The 17,430-nt window shown below is 41.8% G+C and overlaps 1 protein-coding gene across 1 annotated transcript in view; it reads right to left on the bottom strand.

The window, feature by feature from the left end:
- Positions 1–17,430, bottom strand: part of HPS5 (HPS5 biogenesis of lysosomal organelles complex 2 subunit 2) — a 607,584-nt gene that overhangs the window by 172,318 nt on the left and 417,836 nt on the right. The window contains exon 15 of the mRNA XM_086956066.1: positions 10,570–10,641. Within this exon, the coding sequence (XP_086812192.1) occupies positions 10,570–10,641 (72 nt within the window). The remainder of the gene's footprint in view (positions 1–10,569; positions 10,642–17,430) is intronic.

The following is a 17,430-nucleotide window of genomic DNA, read 5'->3' as shown; positions in this document are numbered from 1 at the left end:
CCTCTGTCCAAGAAGCACCTATTGTGACTACATTAAGCAAATACCATACCGTAAGCAGTTGTGCGCCATAATTTCTGAACATCCCAAAAACCTACACATAGAGCAACAAAAACTCTTAACTCAGAAAGGCTGCCACTACGGTCTTTGACCCACCTACTACCAGGCTCAGGATGGATAGGGATAAGATCGCCTCCGAGATGTTTGAAAATCTTTCTAAAGGCACCCAGCCATCCAATACCAATGCAAGTGGAAACCAAGCAAAAGGAACCAGCTTAAAACAAAAATTTCTCAAACTAGAAAGACTCAAAAAAACCGAAAACTCACGTTGGTGGGATGGCGCTACGCTCAAACAATACCTAAGAGTACAAAGAATACCAAGAGGACTTCGGTCACAAACCTTTCCAACTTTTGATGATCTGGATGACGACCTCCTAAACAAATGGGAGGAATCAGTAACCATGAATTCCACCAACTTGATGAGAATTCTGATAGAAAATGCTGACCGCAAAGTGACAAAGTTACAGGCAGAAATTGTGGAACTAGAGAAGGAGATAGAAGCCCTTAATCTTAAAGAAGCAACCGAAAAAAACTATAAAATCCTGGAAGAAATCCTGACCAAACATCAGAATGATATCAAGGATCGCAAGGCAAGGCAAATACGCAGAGATGAAGCTGATTATCGAGAAGGTAGAGTGTTCATCTTTGCGAAAAAATATGATCAACAATTCCAAAAACCTACAAGTAACCAGCAACCTGCCAGATCTGGTGCCTCCAACATCTCCTCAAGCAATACCTCTTTAAGCAGTGTTCCTGAAACAGAGAGTGAAACAGAAGAGAACACGGGAGCTGATCAAGCAACCAGAAATACACCTACGACCTCCGGGGCCAACCGTACTTTTTCTCGGGAAGTCAGGACAATGAGAATAACAAATCGCACAAGGGTTACTCAAACCTACACAAAACCCGCAGAGGTCAGAGAGGAGGACAAAGACGACTACAGAGAAAGACTGCGATCCAGCAACAAGAAGTAAACGATACATCTGATCAGGATGTACAGGTAATTAACCTTTCAACCACAAACTTGGATGAACATATGATTTCACTGTTGAGCAAAGGTCTTAGTTTCAACCCTACTGAACAAGGGGACCCATGTAGGATGAAAATTGACCTGTTCAAATATATTAGAGGACTTAAATTGAGAAAACATTTCTGGGACACACCTACGGATAATGCCATTGGCATCGATGATACTGTAGAGGTCTCTACCAACCCCGTCAGCATCCAAGAGGTCTTGGCATCACATTTGTTACTATCAATTACGGACTTTGATGATCCACCCAATTCCTTCAATGACTTGTTAACTGAGTTAGAACTAAAAACTAACAGTACTATAGATAGTGGCCTAAAAAGCAAGTCAAAATGGACACCCACTTTGCCCAGTGGCAACACCATTGACATCTTCTATAAACTTGTGCTAGAAGACATCAATAAATATGAGACTAAGATTTCTAATCACCGACCAGTAAAAAGAGACAATCTAACCAGAGAAGAAAGAATAGCATTAAGAACTTTGAGTGACAACCAGGACCTTATAATCCGAGAAGCTGATAAAGGGGGAAACGTAGTGGTAATGAATAAAACAGATTACAATACAGAAATTCTCTCTCAACTATCTGATAATTCCTGTTATGAAGCAATTCTTGGCAATCCCATGGGTCCTTTGACAATACTGATTAACAACCATCTGAGAGACTGGAAGGATGCAGGCCTAATAAATGATGCGGAATACTTATATTTAAAGGTCACACGTCCGTCTTATCCTTGGCTATACACCCTCCCCAAAATCCATAAACCTGCTCCATTTCCACCAGGAAGACCAATTGTGTCCGGGATTGGGGACCAACGGAAAGACTGTCGCAATACGTGGATAAGTTCCTGAATCCATTGGTAAAGAACCTGCCGTCCTATATTCAGGACTCTAAGCATATCTTGAGTATCCTAGCAGACATAACGTGGCAACCTGGACTTATAATGGCGACCCTTGACGTGGTTTCCCTGTATACCTCCATCAAGCCAGACCTTGGATTAGCGGCCGTAACTAGAGCACTAAACACCAGACCCATTACACTTCTGGAACACACCAAAATGTTGGTAACAATGATGGATATTATATTAAACCAAAACTTTTTTGTTTTTGACAAACAATGGTACAGACAAACTAGGGGAGTAGCCATGGGCTCAAGGTTTTCCCCTTCTTTTGCTAACATTTACATGGGAACTCTGGAAACTGACATGATCTGGAGCATTAGAGGCACTAAATGGATTGACTATATCATTTACTGGGGTCGCTACATAGACGATTGCCTCCTAATATGGTCAGGAACGGAGACTACACTTACGGAATTCTGTATCTATTTAAATGATAATGACATGAACATGCGATTCACCACACATATCAGTAGTTCTAAGGTTTCTTTTTTAGACTTAGAACTATACGTAAAAAATGAAACTCTACATAGCAGGTTATTCCGCAAAACAACAGCATGCAACTCAATCCTTCATAGCAACAGCTGTCATCCTATCCATCAGATAAATGGTATCCCTTATGGGGAATTTGTGAGAGCAAGAAGGAACTGTAGCGAGGAACAAGAATTTGAAACCTGCATACAAGATATGCAATCCAGGTTTTCCAAAAGAGGCTACAAGCCCCAAGTCATTTCCAAAGCGGACAAAAGAATAAAGAAAGTAAGCAGAGAGTCGACCTTAACACCCAAAAACTCTGGAACTGTAAGAACTGAACAACCGGTGAGACTAGTCACGGACTTCAACGAACTAAGTCCTGTAATACGAAAGAGCTTTCAGAAACACTGGAATATCCTGAGTGCTGACAAAACCCTTACAACTGCAATAGGAAGTCACCCTCAAATAACTTTTCGTAGAGGAAGAAATTTAAAGAATAGACTAAGCCCAACTGTACCCAAAGACACAAAGACTTGTGACTGGTTGACTCAGAAATCTAAAGGTTTTTTCAAATGCGGTATGTGCTCTATGTGCAGATGGGCAAAACATGGAACCAAGACATTTGTGGATCATAGATCAAAAGTATACCAAATCAGTACTAACATTAACTGTGACACAAAGTACACTGTGTACATTATCGAATGTGCCTGTAAGAGCAGGTATGTGGGGAGCACGATCCGAGCACTCAGAGAACGTATAAGAGAACATGCTAGAGCATATGCTACCAATGATCCGAGATACCCTATGGCTACACATATGACCTCATGTCCGTCACAAGGTGAGACCAAATCCTTCGCCTTCTATGGTATCGACGCTGTACAAGCCACAGTAAGAGGAGGAAACAGAGAACTTCGCCTTAGAAGACAAGAAGCGCTATGGATCATGCGTCTGGATACGACCAGGACCGGTCAAAATACTGATGATGAGCTGCATTTTTTCTTGGGATCGGACAACTAGGCCAATCCCCCACCAAACATTCCATCATTAAGTAATTGTAGCATATGTGGTTACAAACAGGACTGAGATTATGTCGATAAATGATGTACACTGACCAATGTATATGATATACAATCACCAATGTAATTGACAAAATATATTGCACAGTCAAATGAGTTTATAACTTAGACCAGTGTTAAGGATAAGACCAAACAAATTGAACACCACTATCGTTCCTCATAAATATTGGAACACCACGGATCCTTTTGATCTGAAGTTTCTATATCCTTTTCCTCCCAATTCTTGTAATGGGAGTTGTGGTTCTTAATTTCTGTCAGTATGTTTCAACTTCAAAGAATTCCCAACAACCCAGTTGGACCCAAACAGTGAACTTTTTTGCCCATTGGGCTCCACCTGTTCACTTTACAAAATTTGGAGCTGCGAACATTTTCTTAAATATGTGCGTATAAAACCGCCCCCCGTAATTTCAGGCTGTCTATATTCACTTACTTTTACTAATTCTGAGACTACGCCTCTTCTACCCATCGATGTTTTTCAACTGTGACACACTCTGAGACCCAATTTATGATACATTCAATATGCTATAATTGGATTACACGTTTAATTTTTACACGGTAATTTTCCTGAAAATCTAATTACTAGCAAAGGAATGAGTCGTCCATTACTTTCAACTTAATGGCAGGTAAAATTTGTAAAACCTCAATCCTTTGGGCAATAAAAAAGCCCAGGTTCCCATTGCGGTTAATTTTGCGAGTAACTCTTCTTTTTTCTGCCAAATCTTTCAACCCTGAGCATTCTAGTTCTTTTTCGCGCGTTGCATAGAAAAGGGGCGGGAACAACTGATTTCGTTGTTCCCGCACTTGGCAACCGATACTGAAGCCGGAGGAGGCTTTTTCACAGGCTGTACACGGGTAAATTCCCTGACACCACAAGCGTAGACCTTTCTTCTGGTGAACATTTTCGCATTGGAGAAACCCCATTGTTGACATCCTTGTCCATTTAAACTTCCAGCCTGATTTCGGACAATTTGAATATTTTTCGCCGTGAACCTGAATAAGATTCTGTCTACTACGGCAACCGGACAAACCGACTGGTGCCGCCAATTCTGAAAAATTAATAAACCACCCGATTAGGACCGGGTCGGAAGTATCACCGGTTCCCCTGTGAGTTTTTCAGATAAATAGTGATTTATTTTTATTCACGCAATATAACGTTTTCACAGAGTACAACTATAATTCCTGCCTTTTCCCTACTTACAGACCACCCGCCTTGATCAATCAGATCAGGTAATACCTCCAACCCTTTCTCTGTATTTCGTTCGCAGCTACCAACTGTGTATTTTTTTCCCCCCCTTTTTTTCACGAAGATTCTACTTATATGTAAATGGTCCCGCTAGACCTGAGTAACCAGCTAGTTTTCAATTGAGTGACACGGCTAATGTTTTCACAATTACCATATGCTTAGAGATAGAAATAATGCTTCACACGAGTAATGAAGGGAGAATCTCAGAAGGCTTAGAAAGGCTGAATTGTGGTGCTACTTCTATCAGACATGTTTTCTTGTACTTTAAAATACCGGCTAGGCAGTTAAAACAATATATGCCCCAAAGTGCATGACTTATAATTCAATCCAACACAACCTGTTCCAATTAAGGACTAATTATTTCTTCATCAATAATGGCTACCCTTTTATTCGAATGTTGTCAATTGTTCTACTTATATGTTATGAGACTCTTCCAAGTTAGAAATATTAATTACTATCATTGACACTGCCAGTTAGTCTGCGAGTAGCGATGAAGCAGTTTGATAATCTAAACTTGGTTATGAACTATGTTGCTGTTTTGAGCCTTCAAATGAACTGACATATGAAGTATACTACTTAAAAGATATATACCGAATGAACTTTACCCCAAATAATGCGTTTATTTAATCTTAATTGTTCGGTTATGATTAATGTTTTAATTATAACGGCCAGTATAAATAAGTCACGTCACAGCACACGTTTTGTAGAGTCTTGTTAGTCCATCTTCAGATGCGCCGTATGTCACAACACAACAGGCTATTGCACAAAATGTTGGAACCATTGAAAATATAATTAATAAAGTAGAATTCCGTTCGGTGATAACAGTCACCCTTTATCCTATTCCTACTCCTACCCTCTCTGTGTTGGTTTCCACTGCACCGGTGTCCCTTTCTCATTACACATACGTTGTAACTTCATAACATCACTTTGATTTCTATTATATCTTTTATAGCCCTGAAGAGTCACAGCCACATGCTGTGATGAAACACGTGTAGGCTTAAGTGATAAACACAGTGATTCCCAAGGGGTGAACACTGTTGACAATAAAACCATTTGAAAAACTTGCGATTGGTGGATCTTTCCCTGAAGAATGAATACTTGAATATAAAAACATCATTTTGATATGTTTAGTGTGCTCTGGATCGTTGTCCAATTATAATAAAAGGGAGGTTTTGATACCTCTTCTTTTCACAGAGGTTAAGGTTTTCCTCTGTCCAAGAAGCACCTATTGTGACTACATTAAGCAAATACCATACCGTAAGCAGTTGTGCGCCATAATTTCTGAACATCCCAAAAACCTACACATAGAGCAACAAAAAATCCATTTGTGTTTGCCATCTTTCATATATTCTCATGCTTGAATCATTCCCTGCCGTCTGGTGGTTAATTCCCTGTAATGCTAAATAGCAGTCAACCGAGTTAAATATGCCCATAGACCTCAACAACAGTGCTTGTTTAGTAGCACATCCAACTCCTTAAAAACATTCTCAACTTCAGCCAATAAGGTTTGCATATAGCTGGGTCTGAACTGAGGTAGCAAAGTGAGCTAAAGAATGATGATGGATTCAACCCAGATCTGTGACTGGGGGTGAGTGTCTGAAAAGTTTCAGCGCTCCATCCATCAATTCCTTGTGTTTGCAATATATGAAAGATACAATGCTGGAGAATCAAGGTTCATCCAAGTGTGAGAGAGCAGAGTTATGACAAGATCAATGCCCTGTACACTGGATTGAAATATGTAGTCTTCAGTACTGCTGTGAAATTAAAACGTAAGTATGTATGAATATGGTATTTCTATAGCACGACATTCGTAAAAAAAATTAAAGTCTGCAGACCACTGTACATGGACAAAGACAAGCAAAACAACAACGAGTAACAGGAAAGGATTCTGAGTTGTGGATGGTTAATGCATCGAGAAGTAGTGTTCTTTAAAGAGGTGCATCTTCAAATATTACTGAATTTGGAGCATCGCTGTGGACGTCCTGTTGTATCCAGTGATAATGTTTCAGACTCTGGGTGCAAAAATAGAAAGGCCCACTTTCTTTTTTCTCTTCTCTATGCTGTACTTCGTACCCTAGAGTTTGATGGTGTCCTGGTTGCGAGTGTGAAGAGATGCACCAGAGATTGTGAAATTGTCTGCAATATAAGCGGGGATGCTGGCTAGGACCGCTTACTAGGCTGGACAATGAAATATAGGAGGGTGTTACTACTCGTGCTTGCAACCCTCAAAGTCAAGAGCAGAAAGTGTTGTACCTGTCCCAATCTGCAGAGCCATAGCAGGACAAGCACCAGGCCAACAGTGGCAAATGACCTCAATCACCACGGCTGGGGCACCGAAGCGCATCTGTTCTGTGACCACCTCCATAGCTCCCTCTGAACAGGATCTGACATTGACTGAATGCTTTAGGCCCACAGATCAGAGTTTAGGAAATGCTTTCAATTAAAGAAGACCAAGTCATTTATAATTGGTGGATTTTGAGCACACTTCACTGGTCCAATTTAAAAGGGTAATCAAAAAAGGAATGGGCAAGCAGACTGGTTCCGGAACTTGAAGTTGATGGAGACACCTCTCCTACAAAGCCGCAGGAAATAGTAGATAGATTCGCCAACCATTTTTGTACTGTTTACCATCCATTTTTGTACTGTTTACACAACCGTAACCTCGCACACCGAAGAAGACTCTCTAGGATTACTACGAGACATTAGGCTCCCCAAGCTCTCCTTAGAAGATGGTACGTATATGGACAGTGACTTGACAACGGATGAGATAGCGCAAACAATCCGATCCTTAAACTCGGGGAAGGCCCTTGGTCCCAATGGACTTCCCATCGAGCTGTACAAACTTTGACCCGATAAATTGGCACCATATTTGAAATCTATGTTTGAGGAATCCAGGGAGGGTGGGACGCTGCCCAGGGAGCAGAGGATTGCCACCATAGTCACAGTACACAAAGAAGGTACATCCAAGACTGACTGTGCCTTGAACACACTCATTTCCCTCCTAAATGCTGAACCAAAAATGTTGGACAAACTCTTGGCTATCCGCCTGGTTAAAATAGTCAATACTCTAGTCCACTCGGATCAATCAGGCTTTATGCCTCACAGAAACACAGCCTTGAATTTTCGCTGAGTTCATGGAGTGGTGAGTAGAGTGCCTACCATTCAAACCAGCTGTGATTGTGCCCTTGGACGCTACCATGGCCTTTGATACTATTGAATGGCCCTACCTTTGGGCAGTGTTGGCTAAGATAGGTTTCGGCCCAAAATACATCCAGTGAATCCGTCTCTTGTACAGTGAGCCTTTGGCTCAGGTGATGGTCAACTATAAACTGTCAGCCATGTTCCAACTTAGTCAGGGAACCCGTAAGGGATGCCCACTTTCGCCACTCCTTTTTGCCCTCGACCTAGAACCTCTAGCAGCTTGGATCTGCAGAGAGCCAATGATACGAGGATTGAGATGGTCCCCCGATTGGGAAGAAAGCATCTCACTCTATGTGGATGATATACTACTCTATCTGGCCTCCCTAGGAAAGCCCTGATAGCGGTTTTAGATATTCTGGTGATATTCAGTAGATTTTCTGGCTTTACTGTCAGCTGGAGTAAGGCCCTTTTGTATGTCCTCAGGGGGGCCCACCCATCCCCCCGAGGAACTGTCCAATACAGATTAACACTGTTGGTTTTAAGTATTTTTATGGGTCTTTATCTCCCTTGACCCCTCACTCTGATTCGCCCAAAATCTTCTTCCACCCTTGCATAGGCTCAGAAGGGACATTGCCAGCTGGAAATCACTCCCCTTTCTCTATTGGGTAGGGCAGTCCTGTTTAAAATGATGTCTTTACCTAGATTCCTGTATGCCCTACAGAACACCCTAGACCTTGTCCCCGCGCAATACTTTAAGGAAGTTGAGAGCCTTCAGGGAGACCTTCTCTGGGAGGGAAGGCCACATATCGCACTGAATAAGCTGACATTAAACTGGTATGATGGAGGCATTAACCTCCCCGATATAAAAAAAAACAACTGATCTAGTAGCCGTCAATCATGGCACCTACGGTCGTCCCGATGTTCCTGGTTATGCCATGGATAGATGGCTCCTCCCCAGAGGGATTTATGACAGGGCACTATACTCACTGCCTAAACGATACACACTAATAGGCCCCACCAAATACTCCGTCCAAATTTGGAACAATGCTACTAACTCGCTTTGGTGGGGTCATAGATTGACATTTGCGACTTCACTTTGGGACTCTGAGAGGCTAGGCAGTTTATGGAGGTCAAAAGGCTTTGATAGGTGTGACCTCATCGAAATTTCACGTATCAAAGACATTTGGAGAGAGGGTTGGGTCAGGTCCTTTACCGAGCTACAAAGGGAATACGAGTTGTCAGACACTGAATATTTCCGATATGCACAGGTTCTACACTAACTACATTCTCATCTACCATGGGGTGCTCCTCCGCCGATTCCTCACCATTGGAAGACAGAATATTGGACAGTCACCTACCCTAAAAAACAATTTCCCTAATATATAAGAAACTAATAAATAACACGGAGGACCCCCTCCAATCATTGCGCGAGAAATGGATAATGGACTGGATTGAGCTGAATGATGAGGACTGGTGGGAGGCAGTGTCCTCTCCTAGAGTGGTTGCCATCCCGGCACGACTTAGATTAATGCAGCTCAAAATCCTTCACATGGTGTATATTACGGGACCCTGTCTGATACATATGGGGAGAGCGGATGGAGGGGAATGCAAGAGGCGATGTGGACCCATATAAACATTCATACACGTAATCTGGGAGTGCGCTTCCACGAGCTCCTTCTGGCCAAGGTATACGACATCATCAACAAAGTGCTCTCAGTCTGTCTCCACCCAGAGGTGCAAAGGTGTCTCCGGAACATCTGGGAGCCTACTGACCTGAACACTCACCAGACACAATGGACCACATTCGGGTTCATGCTTGCGAAAAGGAATATTGCACAGCTATGGGGTGAAGCTCAACCACCCACAATAGAAGCTTGGAAAAAAACATCTTGATTGGTGCATGTATAGGGAAAAGACGGTGTACTTGGCCAGGGGCTGCCCCAAAAAGTGGTCCCGTATTTGGAGCCCTTGGAATACCTACTATGGAGAAATATGTTTGCCGCCTCGTTGTATTGAACATAATGATCCCCTTTACCCATAACATTCCCTTTCCATGTAACGATGTACAAAAATCCCTTCAATGTCATTGCAGTGCACGGATGTATTGATTTCTCGGTAATGTTTACTTGAAACGATGTATGCTTAATAAAAATATTTATATATATATATATATATAAAAGGTAATCAAGATTAAAAAAATTGGCAGTGTGCAAGTAAACAATAAGCTACATCAGAAAAAGAAAAACAATTGTGTGTTTCACTCACAGACTATTTACTCAAACTTTCTTCCATTGAAATCCAATCTGGAATACGTACTTGGGCAGCACTCATCATAAAAGTGGAAGGATATCCTTTCCCAGTTAGACTAGGAACATATCCAGTGCTCGTCTTGTAACTGTTCAAATGAGAATGGTTGTGCAAAATGCGCATGTAAAGCAGTGAAAGGCAAGAAAAGCTTTGAATAGTCAGTGCACTTGGGTGGTAGGAGCTGATTGCCTCGTGGATCTGGTATGCAATTCTACTATGCAAGTGCCCAGGAAAATGGGTAGAATCAAAAGCACAAGCTTCAGCTAAAGTCACAAAACTGAAATCTCTGTGATAAGACCAAAGAAAAATTCAAGGAAAATGTAAATGGTAAATCATGCTTACGTGGTGTTCGCATTTACGATGTTGAGCTCCTGAAGCAAGTCCACCTCTGGAATTTCAGTTTGTAAATCAGCTCTACAAACAAACCAAGCAACACCATAAATGATAAAAAACAGACGTTAGCAGTGCTAAAATTACAGCTAGGGAAAATAATATTCCTGCCACACAAACCACTAAACATTTGTATCATTACATCAAGTGTACATCTCAATACTGCACACAGCTTCACCAAAGCACACTGCTATATCAAAGATAAAAGAGTCATAAAGATGTATATGGTTTGTGCATTGGCTAACTATTGAAAGATAAATCTGGGAAATACAAAATCATGGAGGATATCTGTGACGTCATTTAGTTGCTTATAAAAAGAAAAATAGAAAAAAAAGTAAACCGGACAAAATGAGGGATTATATCTCAGTAGCACCTGAAGTACAGTCACTATGTACAATTCATAACAAGCATTGGCTAAGTTCTGGCTACAGGTTTTGCTATACTTTATTATTACTTTACGATTTCACAGAATCAACACGTTGAGCATTTTAGACCACAAAGTAATGTTTAGTATACTAAAAAACATTGTACGGTGGACACTTGCCTGTGCGCATGCAGATGTACAAGTAGTCATCTTGTCATGGTTGTTATATGTTCAGAAAAAAACATTCCAAAATGTCCGTCTGTCCATTCACATGCACAAGCTGTAATCATGGATTTTGGCATACTTTCATTATTTTGGAATTATAATATAACAAACTATGCATGGAGGTGGCAACCGTTAAGACAAACCTCATGACAGCCGTTTATGTAGAGCAGCTGTCCCCTCACAAAAAATAGTGCACTAAAAAATGTGTGGATGACCACATGTGCAGTCACTTGCTGAATCTAGGAGATCCACTGCCCCATGCTGCATCCTGCAGTGGACGTAAGCAGAATTTGAATGATGCCACGCTACAACAGACCAATGAAAAGGAGAGGGTTGAAAGAAAGCCCCTGTACGCATATATGTTTAAGTATTTACTAGGTCTTGCCTAGCATTGCAGCACGCATGAGCTGCTCGCTCTGCCAGGCCTCTTTAAATGGAAACCCTGCCCGTCTTTTTTATTGCTGGGTGTCATGGTTTATGGTTATGTCTTGCCTAGCGTTGCAGCGCGCATGCGCAGCTCGCTCTGAGAGGCCTCTTGTAATCATGGAGATTTTAGAAGTGGAATGAAAGCCCGCTCATGTTTTTTATTGGCGGGCGTCATTGTTTATGGTAAACACTCGCTCCCTATTGAAAAAGAGGCTTCTCTGTTACCGCCCTGTCTCCTTTCGGTCCCGCCCATCCCGACTGGATCGTTTCCTTGCGGCATTACACGGTCTCCTTTATTAGCAAGTGGACACTATGATTTTTTCATTCTGCTTTGTCAATGGCGACAGCTTGTTTTAGAAAACGCATACGGCGGCCGCCAACATTATTATCGGTCGCGCCGACAAAATGCAGCACTTTATAGAGGCACCAGTTCTCTAGCTATAGAGTGGATGTATGTGTCTGAGTGTTTTGCTCGGTCTGGGTGTTTTCATTTGCCTTTTTTCAGAGTTTAGAGCTGTAGGTTTTGGGGAGTATGTGTGGGTGTTAGTGGATCCAAAATTCTGTGCAGGTACCGGACAGTACCAGCCCTTTTAAAGCACTGGTGTGTGCTTTTGTGTACTTTGCATTTTGCTATGTGAGAGTTTCCGAATCGTTCGTGTTTGCATCTGAGTGTGTTCGGTAGGGGTGAAAATGGATGTGAGTGAGTCTCTACGTGATGTCCAAAGTTTTCTTGTATATTTGTATGTTGTCGGTGTCTCTGTATGTGTGTGTGTATTTGTGAGTGTATTCATGATTTTATATTTGCGTGTGTGTGTGCGCCTCTCTCCTCTACAGCACACGGACAGGCTGTCTGAGTCTCTTGAGGCTGCTCTGTTCTCCTTTCAGACTCCAGCCCGGGTTTGCAGCGCCTCTATGCAACTAGAGCCATCATGCTAAGAACTGGGAGTCTCCTGGGCTGCCTCCCAACCTCACACAGCGAATCCGCCTCCCACTCCCAAACTTCAGGCTTTACTCAAACTCAAACTGTCCTCAACATCATCCGCGAGACCCCCACCAAAAAAGGGCACCCTGAGAATCAATCCTGCCCACTGGATGCCGCACGCACCCCAACATTTTGGTGCCACAATATGCAGAATTAAGCAGTTCTGGACCTTTGAAAGAAGAAGAGAAGTTGCTCTGCTTCAGGGTGGTCTACAGAGCCTGCTGCCGTCTGAAAATGTAAAATTTATAACTAAGGCAAGTCTTGGAACCACAGTGGATGCATTCAACTAATTTTCCTGGTCCAAGGAAGGAAAAAAAACAATCTTTTTAATAAGAGGAGAGAGATGTGAAATCTCAGCTCCTTTTATTTTTTCTAGTGGATATTATTTTTTATTCAGTGTTTTTCGTTTTAACAATCCCCTTGCTCCTTAAAAAATACATGGATTTTTTTGCTGTCAGAGTTGGGAAGAAAACTTGCGGAGTGTCTTGGACGATTCCCTTCAGCAGAAACTTCAGAAAGGCAAGTTGGGTGGCTTTTAAAAAAGTTGTAAAATCCTTGCAGGGAAGGTTTGTAGAAATTTCAGTTACTTTCAGGCGCAGCAAGTCAGATGGAAAAAATGTTGTCTGTCTGTTTCCATCACTAAATATCTATATGTATACATTATATCATGTCATATGGCTATAGATCTAAATCAAACAGTAAGTGCAGAGTGTACAAGGGACAAACTTTCAAAATACTCAAAACTTCAGTTGTAAAAGTTGTTGCAGATTTGTGTCTGATGTTTGTTTCCCGCGTACCAATACGTTTTTTGGGTGTTATGACTATTCTTACTTGTTTGATTGCGCAGTGATGTTCATTTAATGCTGAAATAAGGTAGAAATAAAGTCCAGTAGACAAGCTTTCAATTATGAACCAGGATAGCCTATCTGCAGTTGAGAATTTCTCAATCTAACCAAATGTTATGTCCTCGTACAATGATTTAATCTCCTTTTAATCAAATAGCTTTTTCTAACAAATTTGGAAGTGTTTTAAACAGTGGCAAGCCGTCAAATGTAAGAGCTGTATTTAAAAAAGCATTTGCAATGCAATAGGTCTCGCATTTACGCGTGTTGGCATTATAAATGACAATGCCTTTTCATTGTTTTAGAAACAAAAACAAAAAAAAGGCAGTCATTTGCAATGCCAATAGCTCAAACTTGCGTAAATGCGAGACCTATTGCATTGCAAATGCTTGTTTTTAAAGAATTTGTTGGGCAAAACTAAAAGTAATAGGACTTAAAAAAAAATTAAAGGAGCAAAGTGTCAAAAGAATAAAAAGACATAGACATAGTAAGTGTGCAGTTTTTTCATGGGAAAGTATTTCCCAAAGTTTGACAATAGAAGATAGAAGATAGAAGAGATTATGTCTACATATATTTGTTGAATGTGCTCTCATTCAAACATAGGGGCAATCAAAATAATGCATGTATTACTTATTCATGCATACAGGTAATTCTATAAAGACTAACTGGTCTCTCTGTGCAGCAATAACATATGTGACTTCCCTTTCCCAGCCATTTTAATGAAGGAAGATGTTATCCAGGAGCAGAGGAATACAGGGCAGTAATCGATGCAAAGACTGCTTAAGATGTGGATAAGGGCAGTAATTCATCCTGAGGCAGGCAAGTATACTGCTGCTGGAGGTAAAGGCAGAGCTGTGCCAGTTAAAGACTACTATATTAAGGTACCTGAAAGAAGGTGGCTTCATTACTTGTAGTCCTTGTTCTCCATCATAGGCATTCTCTTTGAATTAATAAAAGGCAGGATATTCCTTCCTCTGCATGACTGTGGCACATTATTTTAAATAGAGATGCTTTCATGTTGAAGAAATTTAACAAGAAAACAGGCCTGTAAGAGGGAGTATTTTCTCTTTTAGAAAAAAAAATCAGTCATCGAAATTAAACTGAGAATATAATTTCTGACAAAAACACAACTATGGAATCAGTCAGTTTAAAAGAAAAAAAAACATCAAACGATATTACTACACAAACTGGAAAACAGTGAAAAATTATCCTGCCACCTTAAGAACCTTGAAAGTGCCATATCTTATGCGTATTAGGGTGTCAGCCAGGCAGTCTGTTTTTGAAGGACAGAAAGAGAAAGAACATAATAAGACCATGTGCAACAAAGAGCCTGGGACGTAGGAATGTTTCTTGACCTGTTAAGGGCTCTGTGCTTGAGTCAGAGTCCAAGAATGTTTAGCAAATGTGTGGCCAGATCTCAATAAGCAATTCGCTACTTCAGTAAAGAAAATCCTCGTCAGATTCCTCATCTGGCCCGGCAAAAGCTCTGCCGTAATCTATAATATCTGAAGAAACAGATGGAGTGCCAACTTTGAGGAGCCAGTAGCCAAGACAGAGATAAATAAGTCTCTTTGCAATGAAGAAAAGCTGCAACCACTCCAAAGCCTTTAACCCCTTCCCTGCTCATGACGAGCTCAGCTCGTCATGAGGCACAGTGGAGCTGTGCTGATGACGAGCTGAGCTCGTCATGAATAATGTAAAATATTAATGTCCAGCACAGGCTGGAAATTGCCTTAGCAGCCAAGGTGTTAAAGAAGGCCCTGGGTGCTGACCTTAGGACAAGAGGAAGCACTCTGAATTGGCAGCACATGTTCGTAATCCTGACTAGCAAAACAAGTTTGTAATATGGATAGATAGGTATATGAAAGGACACATCCCTCAGATCTTTCCCACACAATAGGTCTTCTTGAGAAAATTTGGTGAACTGCCAACATCATGGACCCTATTGTGATCTATCTGTCCGAAGTTTGGTGATACAATAAAGGACATCATTCTTCCTGGAAGAGCTGGTACCGAGTTGTAGGTTTTGACCACTCAGTTGGAATCTGGTGCGGGGAAGGAGAGAGGCTAGAAACCTAATTTTGCTTTAATTCTAAACAAAATCTAGCACCAAATTGTTCTTTCTTATCCTCTGCCATGCTGGTTGGTAGATGGATGAAAATACCAGGGAGATACAAGTAGAATGATCCAATATCGGGCTTGAGATAATCAGAGCATTTCCTGTGGTAATTGAAGGTTCCTGGATACCTCACCCACTGGATGGTTTTTGATGCTTGAAGCAGTTCTCTTGTTGTCATTGCTCCAGTAGCTGTATCTGCCAGTAGGCCAATGGGTGCCTCCACCATAACCCTTAGGTGCATGTCTTCTCTTCTGCAACTACACATTCTTGAGTGATTCTTCTTCAAACTTCATCCACAGAATGTCATTGTCCAGGCTATGGGCAAGAATTTCTAAGATCACAGTTGCAACTAGGGCAACAATGATGTGAGACAATGACAGGTATTCCACCTCTTAGCTAGACCATGGCAGTAGTGCAATGAAGTTGAATCCATGCCATTTCTATCGCCGCTGATAATATCTGGTGTAATCATACTCCTCTGCGATATCCTTAAATATTCCTGATTTTAGGGAGGAAATTCATAACCTAAAGAAGAGCCTCAAAGGACACAGGCTTATATCGATCCCAGAGAGTCCTCGAGTTAGAGGCCCTTAGAAAAGTAGCCGATGATTGGAATACCTTTATCCACGTTCCTTTTCCAGAGGAGCCAAAGATGTGGAGCAAGTGCATTGTATTTTTCATTTACACAACCAAGAAATCTAGAGTAGGTTTTTCTTTAAGGAATTTAGGATTTGATTTCACTTTTTTATATTTTTCCCTACGGTCTTTTGCTTCTAAAAGACCAAGGTAATAATATTTCAACAAGGGATATCCAGCCCTGCTTGTGATCCACAGGGAGAATGATGGGAGGTGAACTCCGCAAGCGTTCTGCCTGATCCTGTCATGGTGCCCCGGAGCAGAAGGGAGGTCGGATCCATGCCTGGTCTCCATATGTTGCCCTGAGTACCCCGAATGCTGAGGGAAGAAACAGTGATTTTTTTTGAGTTAACAGCAGGAATGTAATCTGCTGTCGTGTTGGAGCAGCTCTCATTTGGATTTCGCTATACTAGCTGTGCTAGCCAGACACAGTGGCGCTGTCCGCGTTGGAGCCTTGTCATGAGCAAAAGTCTGGTAGAGTAGGCTCTGGGGAATGCTGACCTTTTCTGTGCTGGTTGAGAATTGTCATGTATGCAGCCGGGGAAGGAGGTTCAATAGTTGGCTGCTAGAGGGACCCTGCGGACGAGAAGTGAGCATTTTGGCCTTGCTTGTCAGTTTCTCTGCTTGTTCTGCAGTGTGCTCCTGCGCAGACTGTGGCTGAGACAGGAGTGGATAAATGCCGGGGCCAGAGCGACCACAGTCAGTAGAGGCAGCAAACCACGGCTGATGTCAGAATGTTTCCTACTGAACCAACTACGACTGGTGAATTGGTACCCCCTCCCCCACATCCCTGATTGTTAAGCCCTGTCCAGGAAGGAAAGGGGAGGGGCTAAATAGTGCAATGGTGCATTTGGAATCTTATAGAAACTTGAATCCTGAGGGTATTGAAACAATGCTTAGTAAAACAAATAAAAATCTAAAAATATCTGTCAGGTAGTGGGATTTTTAACTCTCTCCTCTCTGTTCAGAAAGCCCCAGTATTGAAACCTGAAAGGCAACCGTACCTATTCCACAACCACAAGTTCCACTTATGGTAGATATTGGTGAACATGCGGAGCCTTTTTACTATTCTGGGCTGGATAGTTCTGGATCAGAGACTTTGCCGTTGTATGGGTCGGCTGAATCAATCTTGGGAGGAGGGAGGAAGACTGGGTTTGCAAGACTACTCCATTTGAAGGGAGACCATCTTCTACAGATATAATTACAGTTGAACCTTGCC

This window comes from Lissotriton vulgaris, chromosome 2_1 (assembly GCF_964263255.1).
Source record: "Lissotriton vulgaris chromosome 2_1, aLisVul1.2, whole genome shotgun sequence".
Classification (NCBI taxonomy): domain Eukaryota; kingdom Metazoa; phylum Chordata; class Amphibia; order Caudata; family Salamandridae; genus Lissotriton; species Lissotriton vulgaris.
This window is presented reverse-complemented; position numbering and strand designations above follow the sequence as displayed.